The following is a 23,478-nucleotide window of genomic DNA, read 5'->3' as shown; positions in this document are numbered from 1 at the left end:
GGCAAGTTACACTTTCAGTATATCATGTAACTGTAATGTTGGTTATAATTACAATCACAGTTTTACCGCATACTCATCCTCCCACTGGTGTTCCATCTGAAAGTTCTCAGCAGCCGCGGCCAGAGTCTAGAAAAGAAAGATTACACACTAAAAATGTATACTTTACATACAGTATCTCGGTACCACTAAATTTTGACTTACTATCTGAAGACCAGTCAATCCACATTTGGGATGGCACCTAAAACCTTCACAAACTTTTACAGATGCACAATTGATAGCATCCTGTCCGGCTGTATCAATGCATGGTACGGCAACTGCGCCACCCGCAACCGCAGGGCTCTCCAGAGGGTGGTGTGGTCTGCCCAACGCATCACCGAGGGCAAACTACCTGCCCTCCAGGAAACCTACAGCACCCGATGTCACAGGAAGGCCAAAAACATAATCGAGGACAACAACCACCCGAGCCACTGCCTGTTCACCCCGCTATCATCCAGAAGCCGAGGTCAGTACAGGTGCATCAAAGCTGGGACCAAGAGACTGAAAAACAGCTTCTATCTCAAGCCAATCAGACTGTTAAATAGCCATCACTAGCACACTAGAGGATGCTGCCTTATATACATAGACTTGAAATCGCTGACTACTTTATTAATGTTTATATATTTTGAATTACTCATCTCATATGTATATACTGTATTCGATCCTATTCTACTGTATCTTAGTCTCGGCCGCTCTGACATTGCTCACCCAAATATTTATATAAACTTAGCAAAAAAAAGAAACGTCCCTTTTCAGGACCCTGTCTTTCAAAGATAATTCGTATATATCCAAATAACTTCACAGATCTTCATTGTAAAGGGTTTAAACACTGTTTCCCATGCTTGTTCAATGAACCATGTCGTGGCAGAATCAGAATTATTTAGGTAACATTTATAAATAAAATGTTTTATTTATTTTATTTCATGCTTATGTGAGATATGTCATTAGAATGTCTATTTTTGGATAATACTGTTGGCCGGTTGCAGTTATCTGTTCTCTGTCAGGGTTCAGTTACTTGGGCCGCAGAGAGGGGAGAGGTCAAGCTTGTCTTCATATGTAAACATATCTTTTAAACCATGTGAATGGATCGATTGAGGGGGAACCAATTATCTCTTGGCTCACAATGTCTATGTGCCAGTCACTGTGTCACTGTGAGCTTGTCCAGAATGGGAGTGTCTAAAATGACAATTGATATATATCCTAATGTCTCGGTACTATGTCTTGGTACTACCTCGTTTTAGGAGAACAAACTGAACGATAATTTATAGCTAATGCTGTCTGGCTATAGAATACTCCTCTCTCAAGTAAAGTCTTCCTTTGTAATCTTCCTAAGATCTGTTATTCGCCATGTGAGTTGAGATGGGTGTGTCTTGGCTATAAATGATACTAAGAACTGTTTTGTAAGGACTCTCAGAGAATTAATTTATAGACACTGAATTGATTTGAGAGTCACAGGGTTGTGATGGAGCTCATATAATTAAAGATGGACATTATGATAACTCTGACTTGTGTGTGGTTTGCTCTCATGATTTGGTAAATACAGGAAATTTCCACTACAACCATAAACAATTAATAAACATGCACCTGTGGAACGGTCGTTAAGACACTAACAGCTTGCAGACGGGAGGCAATTAAGGTCACAGTTATGAAAACTTAGGACACTAAAGAGGCCTTTCTACTGACTCTGAAAAACACCAAAAGAAAGATGCCCAAGGTCCCTGCTCATCTGTGTGAACGTGCCTTAGGCATGCTGCAAGGAGGCATGAGGACTGCAGATGTGGCCAGGGCAATAAATTGCAATGAGGGCTTGTAAGCCTGTTGTAAGGCAGGTTCTCACCAGACATCACCAGCAACAACGTCGCCTATGGGCACAAACCCACCGTCGTTGGACCAGACTGGACTGGCAAAAAGTGCTGTTCACTGACGAGTCACGATTTTGTCTCACCAGGGCTGATGGCCAGATTTGTGTTTATCGTCTTTGGAATGAGTGTTACACCGAGGCCTGTACTCCGGAGTGGGATTGATTTGGAGGTGGAGGGTCCGTCATGGTCTGGGGTGGTGTGTCACAGCATCCTCAGACTGAGCTTGTTGTCATTGCAGGCAATCTCAACAATGTGCGTTACAGGGAAAACATCCTCCTCCCGCATGTGGTACCCTTCCTGTAGGCTCATCCTGACATGACCCTCCAGCATGACAATGCCACCAGACATACTGCTCGTTCTGTGCATGCAAGACAGGAATGCCCGTGTTCTGCCATGGCCAGCGAAGAGCCCGGATCTCAATCCCATTGAGCACATCTGGGACTTGTTGGATCGGAGGGTGAGGGCTAGGGCCATTACACTCAGAAATGTCCGGGAACTTTCAGGTGCCTTGGTGGAAGAGTGGGGTAACATCTAACAGCAAGAACTGGCAAATCTGGTGCAGTCCATGAGGAGGAGATGCACTGCAGTACTTAATGCAGCTGGTGGCCACACCAAATACTGACTCTACTTTTGATTTTGACCCCCCCTTTGTTCAGGGACACATTATTACATTTCTGTTAGTCACATGTCTGTGGAACTTGTTCAGTTTATGCCTCAGTTGTTGAATCTTATGTTCATACAAATATTTACACAAATTTAGTTTGATGAAAATAAACACAGTTGACAGTGAGAGGATGTTTCTTTTTTTGCTGAGTTTATTCTTAACTCCATTCCTATACTTTAGATTTGAGAGTATTGTGTGTATTGTTGTGAAATTGTTAGATATTACTTGTTAGATGTTACTGCACTGTTGGAGCTAGAAACAGAAGCATTTCGCTACACCCACAATAACATCTGCTAAACACGTGTATGAGATCCACCTTTCACATGTGAGGAGGAACATGTTTTCATCTCATATGTGAATTGCAAGTTCACGTTTGAAAAAGTATCAGTATCAGGTTTAAGAAAACATCTACCTGTGTGTAATAATTCAAGTGCGTTAAAAATAATAGATTTTTATTTCTGAGCCATCCACTCCATTATTATCGTAGTCCTCCATGGTGTTGCATTAATGTGCATGCATACATACCGGGGAGACAATTCTCTTTTTTGGACATTGGTCTGTGGCCATTGGAAGAAGCCCAGTGAAAAGAACAGAGAAGCTAGCTTTCCATGTCACCTTGTTTTATTTTCATCTGTTTTTCTTGTATCTAGAGATAACATGTTTAACTAAACTGTGTTAAGTTTTCTGGTCATTTTGATGTATAATTTGTTGTGACCGAGTGAAACATTTGAGAGGTTTTCCCATTCCCGGGTGTAGCCAAGCTAAGTAGCTGCTTCTTGTATTTATTTTATTTACTTAACCTTTATTTTAGCAGGACAATCTCATTGAGACCAAGACCTCTTTTTCAATAGAGCCACGCATGAACACAAATCAAACCATTTTAAAATGTACAAGTTAAACGTAATAAAAACATACAATATGCTGGTCAATAAGCACAAGAAGCAGTTACGGATGATTTCTTATTTCCTTTATACGTTGTTTTTTTAAGAACAAGGGCTCAAATTGAGTGTATTTACTGTACTTTTCTACAAAGTGATGACTTTGGGCTTACAGCTGTCAGAGTTAATAAGTTAACTATTTGTCATTTCAGTGCATTGTGATTAATCTTATTGTCTGAAAGTATTCAAAATACAGTGAAAACATCCAAAATACATAATATGTACAGCTAAAAACAACAATGCAATGTCAAAACAAGTTGACTTTGAGTTTAAAGTGTGCTTTTATCAATTGATTTGATTTTGGTAACCTTTACTTTGGAAATAATCAAGACGTCAATATTCTTGAAATTCTTTTTATATTAAAATAAGTCTTAAATTACACAATTTGAGCAAATTCTTTGATTTTCTCGATTACAGTTTGACAGACGTATTTTGAATTGAACAGTCAATACTCTGAGATTGAGACATATTCATACATTGGAATAGAAACCCAGTGTCAGACCTCTTTGTCTAATGTTCAAGACATTGGCTTCTCCTGGGGAAGATCTGGATTCTAATCCCGCCGGCTACAAAGCACACATGTGAAACTTAAAATATCACATGTGGAATGTTAGGAAGTCCACAGGCCTTAACTACAGGCCTAGGGTCTCCTGTCAGCCCCAAGTCATTAACGGGAAGTCCAGCACCCTCGTTACTACACAGTAGCCACAGTATGTTAGCATGACACAGCAAGGTGCATGTGTAACTAACTGTAAGTTGCCGTGGATACAATGTGTTTGTGGAATTACATGGTGTTAGGGTTGTGTGTGTGTGTGTGTGCTTGTGCGTCATTGAATTACAAATTAGAATACAAGAATAGACATGAACCCTCTTATAATGGTCCAAAAGTCTTGCAAAACAATGAACAGGCAGGAAAGGGGAAACATTCCGTCACATTCCTGATTAGAAAAGTAAGACTATAACAACGTCCCCGGTGCGTTCCTGAAGACCTCGGCTGTGTTCCAGACCTGGTTCTGTTTCCACCTCCTCTGCACAGGCTGTGAGGAGCTATAAATACAGACACCGACACAAATACACACGCAAATATACACACGCGTACATATACTGACGTACACACACACACACATGCACGTGAATACACACTATATAAATATGTCTCCGTCCATTCAGTCCTGCCATCCATTTCCCTCCATACTATCTCATCATTAACTTGTCTATGTGATGTGTAATGATAAGGTCAATGACACCAGACCATAACTAGGTTTTACACAGATAACCAAACAGTAAACACATGGAGAGTCCCTACTGCACTGTAAATGTTTAATTGGCCACAAAATCAACATTTTGCAACGGCCATCTCAGTCTCCAAACTTGAATCCCTTTGAAAACCTGTGATTTGAATTGAAGAGGGCAGTCCATGCGTGCATAAGAAGGATATCAAGGATCTGGAAGGATTCTGTATGGAGGAATGGTCTAAGATCCCTCCCAATGTGTTCTTCAACTCATAAAACATTTTAGGAATAGGCTTCAGTGCCCGTTATTCAAGATGAGGTATTGAACACAGCTTTGTCAATAAACAAAATTGCTTTCTCTAAGCAATTGGTACTTGTATAAAATTATATAATTTCCCAATTTTTTGGAGCATACAATATAGCTCGGTATTTGAATTATTTATTTTATACAAACATTTTCGTTCATCTTTATAAATGGTGTGATGATGTAAGGTTGGACTCAGGTGCAGAGAAGAGACCAGACAAGGAATCAGTGGTTGAGGATAAACATAATACTTGAATGAGAAACGGTAGCCGCAGGATCACAGTACACTTGAAAAAAAAAGAAACACTAATTCTCGGCCACTCACTCAGGAAACGACCACACACGGTAAACAATTCAAGCTTCTGCAAAGGACCACAGAAAACACATCTCTTAATACGGGGACACAATTATGAAATAATAAGACACACCTAAGTCCAATAAAAGTCTCTGGGGCGGTGTCTTCCGCCCTCTGGTGTTAGGAGGAACCATGACAAAGGATGTCAACAATTTTGTGACCTCACTGTACACAGACAACCCACTAGACAGATATTCCCCTCAACACGGATTCAAATGTCAATAAATGGCATCATCATCTTCTGTACATTATTTGCATCATTCTAAAAATACACTTAAAAAAATTGAGATTTTGACAATGTCAGATGAACTTGTGGATACCATGTTTATGTCTCTGCGTCCACTATGAAGGAAGTTGGAAGTAGTTTTGTGAGACAATGCTGAAAAATGGTATCCACAAGTTGACTCTGGGGAAGTCGTTAAAGGGTTTCATTGCCATAAATCTCAAAGTATCCATTTAAAGGCAATACGCATTATATGCTAGCTTGCAAAATCACTCGGTTGCATATCTAATTGTACTAACTTTTAGTTAATCGGGGGAGCCCAACTGAGACCACGGTCTAATTTTCAATGGTGCCCTGAGACCACAATGCAAAAGAAAAAAAAAATACAACAAAATACAATAACAAGTACACTACACCAGAATATCACCAACATCACAGCCATCACAAACAAGTTACTAAATCAATCAAAACAATTGCACACCTCGTGAACTCATTTATCATCAGGGTTTTAAAATGCAATAGTGGCATCAGGGAATCCAAATGTAACGAATATCCTAACACAGAAAGATTACCATGCATAAACAGATATCAGTGAAGACTGACGTATATGTATATATATATTTATATATATATATATATATATATTTATATATATATATATATATATGTATATATATATATGTGTGTGTGTGTGTGTTGTACAAATCATCAGACGGATTGAACTGATAGAACAATGTAATTACATGAGTGAAAATAAGGAACAAAACTGAGATCTCAATACTAAAGACAAACAAATGGCTTCAATCACATTACACAGAGAATGGGGGTATTATTTCCTTTCCTTGTTCCCACTACAGGTGATGAAGGAGTCCGAGGAACGGAGCACCAAAAGAGAATTCTACTTTTCAATTCACATTACCTTTCGTTGTGTCTGACAACACCACATTCAAATTGACCGTAAATGTCACATTAGTCACTAGCCAGTAAGCACAAACTATTTAACAATCCTAGTAACTTTTCTCTCTAAAACATATCACACTATGGAATAATGCAACCAAACCATTTCACACTCTTGAATAATACAATAATTCACAAACATGTGCAGACAATTAAAAGGGTTTATTTTCTCGCTTTACACATCAAATTAGCTGACAATACACAGCTAACTCCTGCTAGTTATCTAGCTAACGTAAACTCACTCACTCACTTTTGTACATCACCTTGGTCCGTACAATTGACCTTATTTTAGCGCCCCTGTTAACCTCTCTACTGTCATGCAAAGGCAGAATGAAATTGCTGACCTCCTTGTACTACAGCACAAACAGGCCACATTCCCTGTTAGGGAGATACCTATGTTTGACGGTGATCCTCTAAACTTTAGGCCATTCATGCGTGCATTTGAGCATGGTATAGAAGATAAGACAAGCAGTCACCAGGATAGGCTCTATTACCTGGAACAGTACACCTCTGGTCAGCCCAAGGATCTGGTCCGTAGTTGTCTGCATATGGAAGCCAGAAAAGGCAATGCAGAGGCTAAGAGGTTGTTAAAGGAACACTTTGGCAATGAAATCAAAGTCACCACTGCTTACATGGAAAAAGCTTGGAACTGGACAAACATCAAACCAGATGATGGAAAGGGACTGGGTGGCTATGCACTCTCTTAGAGGTTGCTGTAACGCCATGCAAGACCTACAGAACATGGAAGAGCTTAATAATCTTCACTCCAACAAAAAGTTGATCATGTCAAAACTTCCCTACAAACTAAGGGACAAATGGAGGTCTACGGCATGTGATATTTTAGAGAGAAGCCACCTGAGGGCCCAGTTCAGTGACCTTGTGACGTTCATGGAAAAACAGGCCAAAATACTGCAGGATCCGTTGTACTATTCAAGACCAACAAAAATGTTTTTTAAACCAAAACAGAAGCTGACTTTAAACAGCAGTTCAAGTCCAAGAGTAGGGGAAGCAGCTTTGCCACTGCAGTAGCTGAAGTGGCAGATTGCGACTCTGAAAAACCTCTAAAAGAACAAACATTCAAAGTCAAGAAACCAGGCACCTACCCTTCTAATGCTCCCAGTATCTCATGTGTATTTTGCGCTGGTGAGCATTTTTGGTCGACTGCCAACAAGTGAAGGCACAGCCACACGAAGAAAAGGTTGAGTTTCTGAGATCAAAAGGCCTTTGTTTTGGCTGTTTGATGAGGGGACACTTAAGCAAAGAATGTAAAATAATGATGACCTGTCAGAGCTGTCAAAGAAAGCACCCCATTATCCTGCATATTGAAGGAAGAGAGAGATTTAGATCTCTTAAGGCAGATACAAGGGGTGTAGCAGTAAAGCGGGAGGAGACTGTCAGCAGTGCTCTTGTTTCACTGGAAGCTGGTGAAGATACCGGGGCCGGCACAGATTGTGCACTTGCAATTGTGCCAGTTCAAGTAAAGATGGCAAATGGAAGCAAGTCTGCGTTAACCTATGCGTTTCTCGATTCTGGTAGCTCAGCAACATTTTGTACGGAGAAACTCATGAGGCAGTTGCAAGCTAAAGGCAGTGAGACTGAAATTCTGCTACGAACAATGGGTCAGGAGAGTCCTACCAAGAGCTTTGAGATATCTGGATTAGAGATTGACAATGTGGAAGGCGACACATTTCTTGCATTACCAAAGGTCTACACCCAAAATAAGATCCCAGTGACAAGAGAGAATATTCCCACTCAAACAGATCTCAAAAGGTGGCCATATCTGAGAGGTTCAGTTGAAGGAAATTGATGCTGACGTCGAACTCCTGATTGGCGTAAATGCTCCAAAGGCAATGGAACCCTGGCAAATCATAAATAGTCAAGGCAACCAACCGTATGCAGTGAAAACCCTCTTTGGATGGGTGATAAACGGTCCTCTTAACAGTTGCACCATAGCAGAAGAATCTGGGCATCCTACGGTGATGGCCAATCACATCTCAATGGCCGACCTGGGGGTTCTTCTTCTAAATCAGTTCAACCATGACTTCCCTGAAAGAGAGTATGAAGAGAAAAGTGAGATGTCAGCTGAGGATCGTATGTTTATGGAGATCGTATCAAGCTCCATAACCCTCAAAGGCCATCACTACTACTTACCGTTGCCCTTTCGCAACAAGGATGTAGTTCTGCCAAACAATCGTGACATGGCAAAGCAGCGGGCTCTAAATATTATCAGGAAGTTCAAGAAGGACAAAGGTTACGCTGCAGAGTACAAAGGCTTCGTGGAAGAGAAGATAACAAAAGGTTATGCCGAGAAGGTACCACAAGAACAGCTCCTCAGAGAGAAAGGCACGGTATTGTACATACCACACCATGGCATTCACCATAAGCGCAAAGGAACGATACGAGTGGTGTTTGACTGTTCATCATCCTATAAAGGTACATCTCTTAACAGTGAACTCCTTCAAGGCCCTGACCTGGCAAACACACTTATAGGATTCTTGCTAAGATTTCGGCAAGAGCACATTGCCATGATGGCAGACATCGAAGGAATGTTCCATCAAGTACGTGACCATGAAGAATACTTCCTGCGATTCCTATGGTGCCTGGACGGTGATACTAACAAAAGATTGGAGGAGTACAGAATGACGGTACATCTTTTCGGTGCTATATCCTCTCCAAATTGTGCAAACGTTGCACTGCGAAAGACAGCAGAAGACAACTGTGAGAGGTACGATGAAGAGGTGATTCAAACAGTCAAGTCCAACTTCTATGTTGATGACTGCCTCAAGTCAGTGGCCACAGAAGAACAAGCCATAGCTCTCACAAAAAAACCTCAGGGATGTGTGCTCTCAGGGTGAGGTCAAATTGACCAAGTGGGTCAGCAACAGCCGCACTGTGCTGGCTTCTATCCCTGATGAACACAAAGCCAAGCAGATAAAAGAACTGGACCTGGACAGAGAAAAGCTGCCTGTTGAAAGAGCACTTAGAATCCGATGGAACATTGAAAGTGATGCCTTTAACTTCCGAGTCACTGTCAAGAACAGACCCCTTACAAGAAGAGGTATTCTCTCAACTCTCAGCTCTATTTATGATCCATTAGGTTTCCTCGCCCCATTCGTATTAAAGGCAAAGCAAATTCTTCAAGTGCTCTGCAAGCTAAAGTGTGGATGGGACGAAGTCATCCCTGAAGAACACTCTATTTAAAGGAAGAGATGGCTCTCAGAGCTGGACCAGCTCTCCAGATTCCAGATAGACAGGTGTATGATGCCTGAGAACTTTGGTCAAGTCAAGACCGCACAGCTGCATCACTTCGGTGATGCAAGTGAACAAGGTTATGGCACGGCAAGCTACCTTAGGTTCACAAACGGTATGGAAAAAGGTCCACATCGCATTCATACTGGGGAAATCAAGGTTGACTCCACTCAAGCAGATGACAATCCCCAGACTGGAACTTGCTGCAGCAACATTGGTAGTGCGAGTGGACAGGATGTTAAGACTGGATCTCCAGATTGAACTTGAGGAGTCAACTTTCTGGACAGACAGCCAGTCTGTGCTAAAATACATCCGCAACGATACCAAGAGATTCCATACCTTTGTGGCTAATAGGGTTGCTATGATCCGTGACCTATCGAAAGCAAAACAGTGGAGGTATTTGAACTCCAAACACAACCCAGCCGATGATGCCTCAAGAGGATGGATTACATGTTGAAACTCAAAGCGATGGCGCAAAGGACCAGAATTCCTGGGAAAAACAGAAACTCAATGGCTGAAAGTCCCCGAGGAGCTTGGCTCCATCCCTCCGGATGATCCAGAGGTGAGAAAAGACGTAATCGTAAACAGTACAAGTGTGGAAGAAAAGAGTCCAACCAGCAAACTGATTGAGTACTATTCAACATGGAACAGCTTGAAGAAAGCAGTTGCCTGGATGCTGAAACTGAAGAGACTTATTCTAGTTAAGCCAGAAAAGGAAAGTTCTCACACAAACTGATCCAGGATCAAATCAGAGTCTAACAAACTCACTGAAGAAACAAACTGCGCAGGGTCATCTGTCGAAGGGGCCCAGTAACAAGTATCAGAACAGACAATGTCACCAACTTTGTTGGAACACACAGAGAGCTAGGAGAAGTTCGGATAGAGCTGGATCACAACAAGATTAAAAATGAATTACTGAAGGAAGGAGTGACATGGTCATTCAACCCTCCCTCTGGAGCCCATCACGGGGGGGGGGGGGGGGGTATGGGAGAGGTTGATCTGACTAGTGAAAAAGATACTCTATTCAGTCCTTGTGTGAAGTTGAGGCGATTATGAACGACAGACCAATCACTACTGTAACAAATTACCCTAATGATCTAGAACCCCTGACTCCGAACCATCTGCTTCATCTGAAAGCTAAGCCAGTCCTGCCACCAGGACTATTCCAGAAAAGCAACCTATACTCACGAAGGAGATGGAAGCAAGTACAATATATCACCGACCTCTTCTGGAAGAGAGGGATCAGGGAGTATCACTTATGCAGGAGTGGAACAAGTGGAACAAAACTTCAGTCCTGGTGACCTTGTGGTCATCGTCGATGACACCGCCCCAAGGAACTCTTGGCTAATGGGGCGTGTGGTGGAGGCTTTTCTCGCACCAAAGTATGTTCATCTCTAGGAGACAGAACGCGTCTCCTTCCTGAGCGGTATGGTGGCTGCGTGGTCCTGTGGTGTTTATACTTGCATACTATTGTTTGTACAGATGAATGTGGTACCTTCAGGTGTTTGGAAATTGCTCCCAAGGATGAACTAGACTTGTGGAGGTCTCCATTTTGTTTTTCTGAGGTCTTGGCTGATTTCTTTTGATTTTCCCATGATGTCAAGCAAAGAGGCAAGGTAGGTTTGAAGGTAAGACTTGAAATACATCCACAGGTACACCTCCAATTGACTCAGGCTAATTGACATAATTTATCAGAAGCTTCTAAAGCCATGAAATCATTTTCTGGAATTTTCCAAGCTGTTTAACTTAGTCAACTTAGTGTATGTAAACTTCTGACTCACTGGAATTGTGATACAGTGAATTATAAGTTAAATAATCTGTCTGTAAACAATTGTTGGAAAAACTGTCATGCACAAAGTAGATGTCCTAACCGTCTTGCCAAAAGTATAATTTGTTAACAAGAAATGTGTGGAGTGGTTGAAAAACAAGTATTACTGACTCCAACCTAAGTGTATGTAAACTTACGACCTCAACTGTAAATGTGATATTTACCTTTTTTTTTTTTATAAATCTACAAAAATGCCTAAACCAGTTTTTGCAGGTTATGGTATTTGTGTGTACATTGATGAGGGGAAAAAAAACAATTTAATCAATTTTAGAATAAGGCTGTAACTTAACAAAATGTGGAAAAATTCCAAGGGTCTGAATACTTTCTGAATGCACTGTATCTACCTCAATTCAGTGGAGGTTGCTGCGGGGCAGATGGCTCATAATAATGTCTGGATATCTTTCCACCTATCCGCTCCAGCCATTACCACGTGCCCGTCCTCCCCAATTAAGGTGCCACCAACCTCCTGTGCCTGAATTATCTCATAACCCTGCACATCGACTTGATACTGGTACCCTGTGGATATAGCCAAGTTATCGTACTCATTGTTTACTTATTCCTTGTGTTATTTTTCTATTATTTCTCTTTTTTTCTCTCTGCAATTTTGGGAAGGGCCCGTAGATAAGCATTTCACTGTTAGTCTACACCTTCTGTTTACGAAGCATGTGACAAATACAATTTGATTAGACAGGTGGTTCACTCGCATGAGACTGAAGCCAAGCCTTGAGCTCAGCAGCCCAAAATAGTCTTGTGACAAACCCAAGTCAGTTAGACAGGCACAGACCAACCAACGTTACACAGACATCAGGCCACCAAAGTACAAAATATACTATACACCTCAGAGGTCCAGCTTCTCTATGACAGAGAGAGGAACATAAGCACACACACACACTGCGTCTGTGGTGTCTGTGTATGAGGTATTACTCTGGGTGAGGTTTTGGACTGGGCCATTAGTCATTGGCAAGGACCTTTCACCCTACTGTGGGGACTGAGATTACACACACGCTGCATCTTGAGCGGTGGACAAAATTGCGATAGGAGCTGTACAAGAAAACATATGCCATTTAGCAGATGTTTTTATCCAAGGAGGCATACAGTCATGCATGCATACATATTACATATAAGTACCACCGGGAATCAAACCCACTAGCTTAACATTGCAAGCATCGTGCTGAAATCAAATCAAATCAAATTGTGTTGGTCACATACACATGTAAAGCAGATGCGAGTGAAGTGAAATGCTTGTGCTTCTAGTTCCGACAGTGCAGCAATATCTAACAAGGAATCAAAAAAATCCAGAACAACTACCTAATACACACAAATCTAAATAAAGGGATGGAATAATAATATGTACATATAAATATATGGATGAGCGATGGCCGAGCGGCATAGGCAAGACGCAATAGATGGTATAGAATACAGTATATACATATGAGATGAGTAATGCAGAATATGTAAACATTAAAGTGGCATTATTAAAGTGACTAGTGATCCATTATTAAAGTGGCCAATGATTTCAAGTCTGTATGTAGGCAGCAGCCTCTCTGTGTTAGAGACTGTTTAACAGTCTGATGGCCTTCAGACAGAAGCTGTTTCTCAGTCTCTCGGTCCCAGCTTTGATGCACCTGTACTGACCTCGCCTTCTGGATGGTGGCGGGGTGAACAGGCAGTGGCTTGGGTGGTTATTGTCCTTGATGATCTTTTTGGCCTTCCTATGACATCGGGTGCTGTAGGTGTCCTCTGGAGGGCAAATAGTTTGCCCCCTGTGATTGGTTGTCACTTTAATGCCACTTTAATAATGTTTACACATCTTGCATTACTCATCTCATATGTAAACTCAGCAACGTCCTCTCACTGTCACCTGCATTTATTTTCAGCAAACTTAACGTGTAAATATGTGTATGAACATAACAAGATTCAACAACTGAGACATATACTGAACAAGTTCCACAGACATGTGACTAACATAAATGAAATAATGTGTCCCTGAACAAAGGGGGGGTCAAAATCAAAAGTAGAGTCAGTATCTGGTGTGGCCACCAGCTGCATTAAGTACTGCAGTGCATCTCCTCCTCATGGACACCACCAGATTAGCCAGTTCTTGCTGTGAGATGTTACCCCACTCTTCCACCAAGGCACCTGCAAGTTCCCTGACATTTCTGGGGGGAATGTCCCTAGCCCTCACCCACCGATCCAACAAGTCCCAGACATGCTCAATGGGATTGAGATCCGGGCTCTTCGCTGGCCATGGCAGAACACTGACATTCCTGTCTTGCAGGAAATCACGCACAGAATGAGCAGGTGGCATTGTCATGCTGGAGGGTCATGTCAGGGTGAGCCTGCAGGAAGGTTATCACATGAAGGAGGATGCAGCAGTGTATGTGCAAGGTTTTAGACTGATCAAATGAACTATTGCATTTCTGTTCAAAATATTGTATCAAGACTACCCAAATGTGCCTAATTTGTTTATTCATAACTTGTCATGTTCAAAACTGTGCACTCTTCTCAAACAATAGCATGGTATTTGTTCACTGTAATAGCTACTGTAAATTGGACAGTGCAGTTAGATTAACAATAATGTAAGTTTTCTGCTAATATCAGATATGTCTATGTCCTGTGAAATGTTCTTGTTACTTACAACCTCATGCTAATCGCATTAGCCTACGTTAGCTCAACCGTCCCGTGGCAGGGACACCGATCCCGAAGAAGTTTTTAACCTCTCTCCCTCTACTACAGTGCCTTGCGAAAGTATTCGGCCCCCTTGAACTTTGCGACCTTTTGCCACATTTCAGGCTTCAAACATAAAGATATAAAACTGTATTTTTTTGTGAAGAATCAACAACAAGCGGGACACAATCATGAAGTGGAACGACATTTATTGGATATTTCAAACTTTTTTAACAAATCAAAAACTGAAAAATTGGGCGTGCAAAATTATTCAGCCCCTTTACTTTCAGTGCAGCAAACTCTCTCCAGAAGTTCAGTGAGGATCTCTGAATGATCCAATGTTGACCTAAATGACTAATGATGATAAATACAATCCACCTGTGTGTAATCAAGTCTCCGTATAAATGCACCTGCACTGTGATAGTCTCAGAGGTCCGTTAAAAGCGCAGAGAGCATCATGAAGAACAAGGAACACACCAGGCAGGTCCGAGATACTGTTGTGAAGAAGTTTAAAGCCGGATTTGGATACAAAAAGATTTCCCAAGCTTTAAACATCCCAAGGAGCACTGTGCAAGCGATAATATTGAAATGGAAGGAGTATCAGACCACTGCAAATCTACCAAGACCTGGCCGTCCCTCTAAACTTTCAGCTCATACAAGGAGAAGACTGATCAGAGATGCAGCCAAGAGGCTCATGATCACTCTGGATGAACTGCAGAGATCTACAGCTGAGGTGGGAGACTCTGTCCATAGGACAACAATCAGTCATATATTGCACAAATCTGGCCTTTATGGAAGAGTGGCAAGAAGAAAGCCATTTCTTAAAGATATCCATAAAAAGTGTCGTTTAAAGTTTGCCACAAGCCACCTGGGAGACACACCAAACATGTGGAAGAAGGTGCTCTGGTCAGATGAAACCAAAATTGAACTTTTTGGCAACAATGCAAAACGTTATGTTTGGCGTAAAAGCAACACCCTGAACACACAATCCCCACTGTCAAACATGGTGGTGGCAGCATCATGGTTTGGGCCTGCTTTTCTTCAGCAGGGACAGGGAAGATGGTTAAAATTGATGGGAAGATGGATGGAGCCAAATACAGGACCATTCTGGAAGAAAACCTGATGGAGTCTGCAAAAGACCTGAGACTGGGACGGAGATTTGTCTTCCAACAAGACAATGATCCAAAACATAAAGCAAAATCTACAATGGAATGGTTCAAAAATAAACATATCCAGGTGTTAGAATGGCCAAGTCAAAGTCCAGACCTGAATCCAATCGAGAATCTGTGGAAAGAACTGAAAACTGCTGTTCACAAATGCTCTCCATCCAACCTCACTGAGCTTGAGCTGTTTTGCAAGGAGGAATGGGAAAAAATTTCAGTCTCTCGATGTGCAAAACTGATAGAGACATACCCCAAGCGACTTACAGCTGTAATCGCAGCAAAAGGTGGCGCTACAAAGTATTAACTTAAGGGGGCTGAATAATTTTGCACGCACAATTTTTCAGTTTTTGATTTGTTAAAAAAGTTTGAAATATCCAATATCTTTGGTGATTGGACTGAGAGGGATGGAAACACAGACAGCTTGCAGCTACCACATTTAACAATGTGTGATTCATTCACCATTACATCATCACTTTAAAAAAGTGAATGATCTTTGTTTCAGCTAAGATTCATATGAATAGTACTGATGAATGTATTATAATTATGTTGGTAAGGTTGACTTGAGTGAAATATTGTTACGTATTTTTATACTTTGGTATTGTAATATTTTCTGTAATTGGTCTCATCACCTGCTGTTTCCATTTCAATAGCTAAGTTGTTTATGAATTACACAATTGTCAGAAAGTGAGAATAAATCAGGCTAAAATGCTGCAACAACATTGGACGCTTTGTGATGAGACTCCAAATTATATTGGAGATATGGCCAAAGAGTATCTAATACCAATGATCAAGGTAAGACATAGCTATAAATTACTACATCTGTTTGATGAAATTGTCACGCCATTATGCTATTGTATGTAATTGGAGCATTGGTTTGATTAGCCAATGTAGGTAACTAGCTAGCTATGATGGAGAGGTTGATGTTACAATGTCAACTAACGAAACAGATACAATTTCCATAATTACATTTTGAATATGGCTGAGAACAAAAAATATATTGAGCGTCAATGTTGTTGGGATATAACGTTGGCTAGCTAGCTAAAAATCTGTGTAGCTGGCTGCTAAGATACGAGAGAGTAGCTGCGTCACAGCTCAGTACATAGAACAAATATATTGCCAATAAGGACATGCTGCATTTCTCACCTTGAATGAGACTGCATGATCTGTAATCATTCCGTATTCATCCTGAACGAATCGTGAATAATGATGAGTGAGAAAGTTAGAGGGTCGAATATCAAACCCCCAAGACATGCTAACATCCCCTGTTGGTAATGGTGAGAGGTTAGCTTGTCTTGGATATGATTTTTGGCCTTCTGTAACTTTCTCACTCATCATTATTCAGGATTATCTGTAATCATGTTAGCATCCACATTACCACATTAATGTAGATGCATTTAGAAATATATTGTATTCTTATTCACAATAAAAATTACGCAAACAATTATTTACCATTCATTTCTGTTGGGCACAAACTAATCAGAAAACAACCAAAACAAACTGAAAAATGCATCCAACAAGTTTGTAAAGTCACAAGCTTGATATAATCATTGCCTGAAAGGAATATGGGACCAAATATTCAACTTTTGACTACTTTATTTATAAAAAACAATTAGTACCCCTTCCTTTTTTCAATAGATTTTTGGGGTATTTCTTGTTAAACAAAATCTCTTAATCCGAACACATCTATTAGTATAAAATAATATAATTTACCTTTTTTTGCATACAATATAGCTCAGTGTTTGAATTTGATATTTTATACTGTCGTTATTGCCTTTATCAAGGGTGTCAATAATTTCGGACCCCACTGTATATTAGAAGGGGTTCGAATACAAAATATATTCATACTTCATATTCCAGCGGAAGATGAGAGTTATGTCTCTGATCTACTTCTGCTCAAAGGAATACATGTACAGCCATACAGTATATCACTCCTCTCTGTTACCAACCTGCACCTCACATTACCATGGTCTTCTAACCATCCCCTGGTCCTGGCCTGTACTGTCACATCTCACCTCAGTTTTCTACAAGTGGAACCTAACATTCATGTGATTACCCCCATAAGATACGTACACACAAGGGTCAATGTGTCATTCATTTCAATCCCTCTCCACTCCATTGTGGCGTATTATAGTAGCAGTGGCATCCTCAACGCTCAAGCACACTTGATTCAAAAGCTCAACTAGTCATCAAGCCTTTGCTGTTGGAGGTATATGAGGAGCATAGAAACCATGTGTCTTACTTCCAGAGCGCCAGCCCTCTTCAGTAACAGCTGTTCTATGTTCCTGGCTGCCCTAGCCACTAGTTCCTCTGCATCGTTAGACTCTACTGTGTACAGGTTCTGGTTGTCCAGGAAGATCTAGAGAGAGTGAGCATACACACTGGTTACACATACTGCCATAGTGTCTCTTGATAGATATCCATGTTTTATGTTATATAGTGCTTACTATGCGTTATAACATGTTATGAAGGGTTAGGTCACCTGTGTGAGGCTCTTCCCGGCACTGGCGGTGTCTGCCAGTGTCACCAGCTCTATCTGTATCTGATCCACCCATTCCTTTATCCTTTAGGACAAGAGAGAGGCACAAACAACCAATCAGATCACAACAACAGACATCAAACATCCCATACCAGTAGTTCAATTAAATAACTCCCTCCTCACCTAAATTAGCCAGCGTTTATGTTACTAGTAGCAGCCTATCATCTGCCAACATCCCTGTCAATCAGATAACTTTAGATGGTTTCAAAGCCAATATAACCACATCAGACGACTCTCACAAGAATGGAACATGGCATTACCTGTCCAGTCAAATCACTCAACAATCACTCTAATACAATGTCACCCAATAAGATCACTGGCCTAGCCGTCACCACTGCCAGAGTCAATCAGATCATACTCTCAGGGTCAAAGGAAAAGTCAAACATTCAAATACTTATTACTAGGTTCACACACAATGTCAACAGGTAGCTGTCTCAAGCTGGGTCAGACCAATGAGATTCAGACAGTGATGTGTGTGGACAGGCCTCTGCAGAAATCTACCTGTGTGTGTGTGCATGTGTGCGTCCTTGTTAGAGCAACCATAACCCAATGGGTCCACTTCATATCCAAGTGCAGTGGAGCCAAAAGTTCACTCACTGAGCTCTTGATAATATCACTACTGACATACAGCACCTGTGTCTGTCTCTGTCTCTTTCTCTCCATCTCTGCCTCTCTCTATATCTCACGGCCTCTCTCCCTCCCCCTCTCTATATCACTCTCGCTCTATTTCTCTCTCTCTCTCTCTCTATTTCACCAGGATCACATTGATGTCATACCTCCTGACATCCTGGGCTGGGCCACTGTGGTGTTGCTTAGAGTAACAAAGAGCTCCAATGAAAACATCAGGGTCTGCCTACTAAGAATTGTTTTTATTCTGTAAAATTTAGAAACATTGTGAAACATTGCGCACACACACACACACACACACACACACACACACACACACACACACACAGTGGGAGAGAGACAGGAAGAAAGAATATTGCATGCAGTTGGCTGGGGGTTGGAGTGGGATGTAGATGATATCATTGTCATTCATTGTCACTCACAGACCACGCCACACACACAAACACACACATCCGTGTGTCATTTGCAGCTATTCACACAGTCCCTGAGAGTAATGAGTGTAAAGCTGGTTACTTGAATGTGTCCAGAGGATTGTGACTGGGTAGAGGGAATGAGAGAGGGGGGAGGGGTGAGAGGAGGTTAGGTATAAGGAATAATTGTGTCCCTAATCTGTTTCTTCTCTCCTCTCCTCTCCTCTCCTCTCCTCTCCTCTCCTCTCTATAGTGCCTGAGATTTAAAGCCCCGAGATCTGAGCAGACAGTGTGTGTGTGTTTGTGTGTGTGCGTGTGTGCGTGTTCCTCCATCCATGCATAGATGTGTGTGTAAATATTCCCTACTAGAACACTAAACAGACACGGTCTTCCTTTTTCTATCTCCTAGACAACTTTGGAGAATTTTAAAATGTTTAGTGTTTTTCCTTACTTGCTCAGAAATTTTAGCTGAAATTAGACTTCCCTGTCCTGGATCCTTTGTTTGAACTTCCCGAGGCAGCCCTATTCATCCCAGGGGCTGCACCAAAACACTGACGCCAGATTAGAGGTGGAATGAGTGAGACCCTAGACTCAGACGTTCAGTCCCTGGACAATAAAGTAGACAAGCTCAGGGTGAGGATCTCCTTCCAGAAAGACATCAGGGACTGTAACATACTCTGTTTTACTGAATCATGGCTCTCTTTCCAGGTATATTGTTCCTGTGCATTCAAGTCAGCAGTTTCTTTGTCCAGGAAGAAAGAACTCTCAGAGAAATAGAAAGATGGAGGGGTTTGTTTCATGCCTAACAACTCACGGTGTGATTGGTACAGGAACTCAATTCCTTTGTTCTCCCGATCTGGAATACCTCGCTATCAAATGAAGACCGCATGACCTCCCAAGAAAAATGTACTCGGTCAGTCACTGCCGTATATATTTATATTCAACAATTTAAAAAACACAACTACTAGATACAACTATACCAATTTTGTCACCAGATCAAAAGGCAAAGGCAAAACAGACAGATTGCAGTTTAATGTTTGGGACTGTAATTTACCCAACCTGCCACAGATACTTCTCTCTGTGTTGCATCCTATTACACCCCCAGAGTAATCAAAGGAACAGCTGAAGCATAACGGAAACTAACGGATCACACACTGTTACCTTCAGTTATCAGCCCTTTGACCCTGGAAGATCATTAAGGAACAGAGCATCACTCTCTTCTTCCTAGTTTCCCAAAGCTACGCTTGGCGTGTTAAGAGTCTAGACTAGGTCATATAATCTGGTATTGCATAGTAATAAACCATATTTGGTCTCTGAAATAAACCCATGAAACATATTCTGTGTTTCACTGTATGAACTTGTAGGATTGGTAGTCACAGAATCGCATTAGCCGACAGTATAAAAGCATCATTTAATATATTCTAGAGTCAGCGTTAGTTTAGCGCTGACTAGTTTGTGACAGTGCGTCGTGAAGAATGATGATGGACGTGTCTATGAGAAGTGTGCAAAGGCCAGACAGAAGATATTGCGCAAATGAAACGTTGTTCACAAGACACAAATGGTGACAGAGTTGGAAGGGTAAATTCACTATCCAATTTGTTTCACTTTCAAAAACAGAAGTTCTGCTGAATGATATAGCATGCTGCTCAGCTAGGTTAAGTAGATGGCTAACATTTGCTATTACTTTTGTCCTACCTAGCTAGCTAGGAAACATTAGCAAGCCAGGTAGAATTAGGTAAAACATAAAACACTTTTTTTTATATAGACATTCTGCTAGAAGATTTGAAACAAAATAATATTTGACATTATATAGCTAACTAGCTAAGTAGATCACCTTTCCTGGCTAGCTAGATAGGTAGATAAAATCGACATGACAGAGTTTCCATGCAATTTTTTTAGATAGCTTTTTAAGATTAGCATGCTAGCTAGCTAGTTGTCTAACCTTAACTTGGATACAGTCTATCTAGATAGCTGGTAAGTTAGCTAGCTATCTAGCATCCTTTGTCAGCACTATAACATGAGTGGGTCAAATGTTAGGACTAACTTACTAACTAGCTAGTGGATTAGTACAATTGTGATAACTAGCTAGCCCCTTGCATCTATGGAATCTACAGTGGGGCAAAAAAGTATTTAGTCAGCCACCAATTGTGCAAGTTCTCCCACTTAAAAAGATGAGAGATGTCTGATGTCTGATGAGAGATGTCTGTCTTTTTATCATAGGTACATTTCAACTATGACAGACAAAATGAGAAAAAATAATCCAGAAAATCACATTGTAGGATTTTTAATGAATTTATTTGCAAATTATGGTGGAAAATAAGTATTTGGTCAATAACAAAAGTTTATCTCAATACTTTGGTATATACTCTTTGTATATACTCATCGGAAAAGCATTCCTCAGGAAGCTGTTTGAGAGAATGCCAAGAGTGTGCAAAGCTGTCCTAAAGGCAAGGGTTGGCTATTTGAAGAATCTCAAATATTAAATATATAACAGTTTTCTGGTTACTACATGATTCCATATGTGTTATTTCAGTTTTGATGTATTCACTATTATTCTACAATGTAGAACATAGTAAAAAATAAAGAAAAACCTTGGAATGAGTAGGTGTGTCCAAACTTTTGACTGGTACTGTATATATATATATATATATATTTGTACACATATTTGACCCTTTTGGGGGGGAAGGCACAAAATTACCTTCATACTACCATTCACTTTTTAAAACTGGTATCTGTTACCTTCAGATGAGTCACGTGACACCATTAGTTTGTAGTTTAAACTGTTAGCTATTTGGGAAAAACTGATCAGTTATTGCACTATTTTGACCAATGCAATATAACTGTTTATTAATGCATTTACAAATTATTACATAAACATTAATAACATAATTAGAACCTCTTTATAAACCCTTTACAAATGGAACCTTATTGTAAAGTGTTACCGGCCTGGGGAGGGGAGAGTTGCTCGCTCGATCACTAAAGCAGGCCCCAGCTAGGGCGCAGGCACAGGACAGACAATTTCATTACTGTAATCATGCGGACAATGCAATTAACTTTTTGACCATATCATGGTGACAATGTAAAATTAGTTTTTTCTACATTTACATGCACCTTTCAGTTTTTTACTATCCATGATCTTGGCTGTCTAAATGAAGACAGTGGGAGCAGATCTTGCCGATGCCACATTTCACTTTGAATTTGAGTGTGGGTGACCTAAACTCAGCCTTTCAGAAAATCGGGCTGGTCCATCTTGATAGAGGGGCGGCCGTTGCCTTTTGATCAGCCAAAGGCTCATTATAGATTAGTATAACAGAGAAATTGTGGGGGAAAAAATACAAAAATAAATTTTAACAATCCCATGGGCAGCTTGCCTTATCAACTTTTAATTGTTTTATTTTTATATAAAAAAATAAAAATGTCCAGCCCATATGGCATTAGCCAGAATTGCTAGATGGCTAATCCCCCTTGATTACAGTATTTCTTCACATACCATTGTTTTAGTTCTTCACCATTAGGAATCACACACACACCACACAAACACAAATAATTAATCCGTTTTATTTACAACAGTTACACAACCAACAACTGGGATTTGACAAACTAGGCGGGAATTTGAATTGTGGCAAGCCTACTTACATGAGTTGTGTTGGAAACTGCGACGACAGACGATAACAACAGTAAAATCAACACGGCGTGTGGTCTGTAGGTGTCCATTGCCAGGCGTCAACTCCCCGACCAAACACACACATGTACCCTCACACGCTGCGTCCCGCTCCGTCGCCCTTTCCAGCTGCGTAGAATGGTCCACGCCAACCGAGCAGTTTGTGTCACACTCGGAAATAATAACCCAGCCCCGCCACAAATAATCTGATCAACTGTCAACCACGCTCTAACAGGTACCGGATTGGCTATTTATGTCGTCTCTCTCGCTCGCTCTTTCTCAACCACACCAGATTTTACTCGGTTTCATGTAAAATAATTTATCTGGGAGTCTTTAATATAATCATTTGGGGGCTTTTTATGGCCCAGCCCTCTAACCTCAAAGCTACATCAATCCCCCAGACAGACAGAGACAGTGTGAGTGACAGGTAGCAGTGGACTGATAGCCTGATGACTCACACTAAATTATTCCACTGCTCTGTCGTTCGCTACATACTTTAGTCTGAGACTACCATAATTGAAGTTGTTTGTGTACAAAACAAATTCAGTAATTGCATCGTCTCTAACCAATCAGAGTATCAAAACCAATGACGGATTTTCAAACCGCCGCTTTATCCACATGCGTTTGGCTGAAGCAGGGAGTCTGGGGAGCCAGGCCAGTGGATTGATAGCTATTTGAGCGCGCAATTGAACAGACTTTTAGATATAGTGATTTATAGCATTGGTCTTCAACCTTTTCTTGCCCAGGGACCCACTCCCAGAAAAAC

General features: G+C 41.0%; 1 protein-coding gene across 1 annotated transcript; it reads right to left on the bottom strand.

Moving 5' to 3' along the window:
- LOC110521560 (voltage-dependent calcium channel subunit alpha-2/delta-1-like) lies at window positions 1-23,008 on the bottom strand. Its single transcript, XM_021599192.2, has 4 exons — window positions 22,688-23,008; window positions 17,958-18,039; window positions 17,718-17,834; window positions 1-126 (listed from the first exon to the last, which is right to left on the bottom strand). Coding segments are annotated over exons 1-4 (273 nt in total). The 5' UTR covers window positions 22,690-23,008; the 3' UTR covers window positions 1-54.
- Window positions 23,009-23,478: the final 470 nt, after the last annotated feature.

Source organism: Oncorhynchus mykiss, chromosome 1, assembly GCF_013265735.2.
Source record: "Oncorhynchus mykiss isolate Arlee chromosome 1, USDA_OmykA_1.1, whole genome shotgun sequence".
NCBI classification, from domain to species: domain Eukaryota; kingdom Metazoa; phylum Chordata; class Actinopteri; order Salmoniformes; family Salmonidae; genus Oncorhynchus; species Oncorhynchus mykiss.
This window is presented reverse-complemented; position numbering and strand designations above follow the sequence as displayed.

Excerpts from the sequence above, each read along its gene's own strand:
- LOC110521560 (XM_021599192.2), bottom strand. Across the intron at positions 17,835-17,957 it reads CCGGGAAGAGCCTCACACAG|ATCTTCCTGGACAACCAGAA; the intron begins GTGACCTAACCC and ends CACTCTCTCTAG. Across the intron at positions 127-17,717 it reads AGAGGGCTGGCGCTCTGGAA|ACTCTGGCCGCGGCTGCTGA; the intron begins GTAAGACACATG and ends TTTCTTTTCTAG.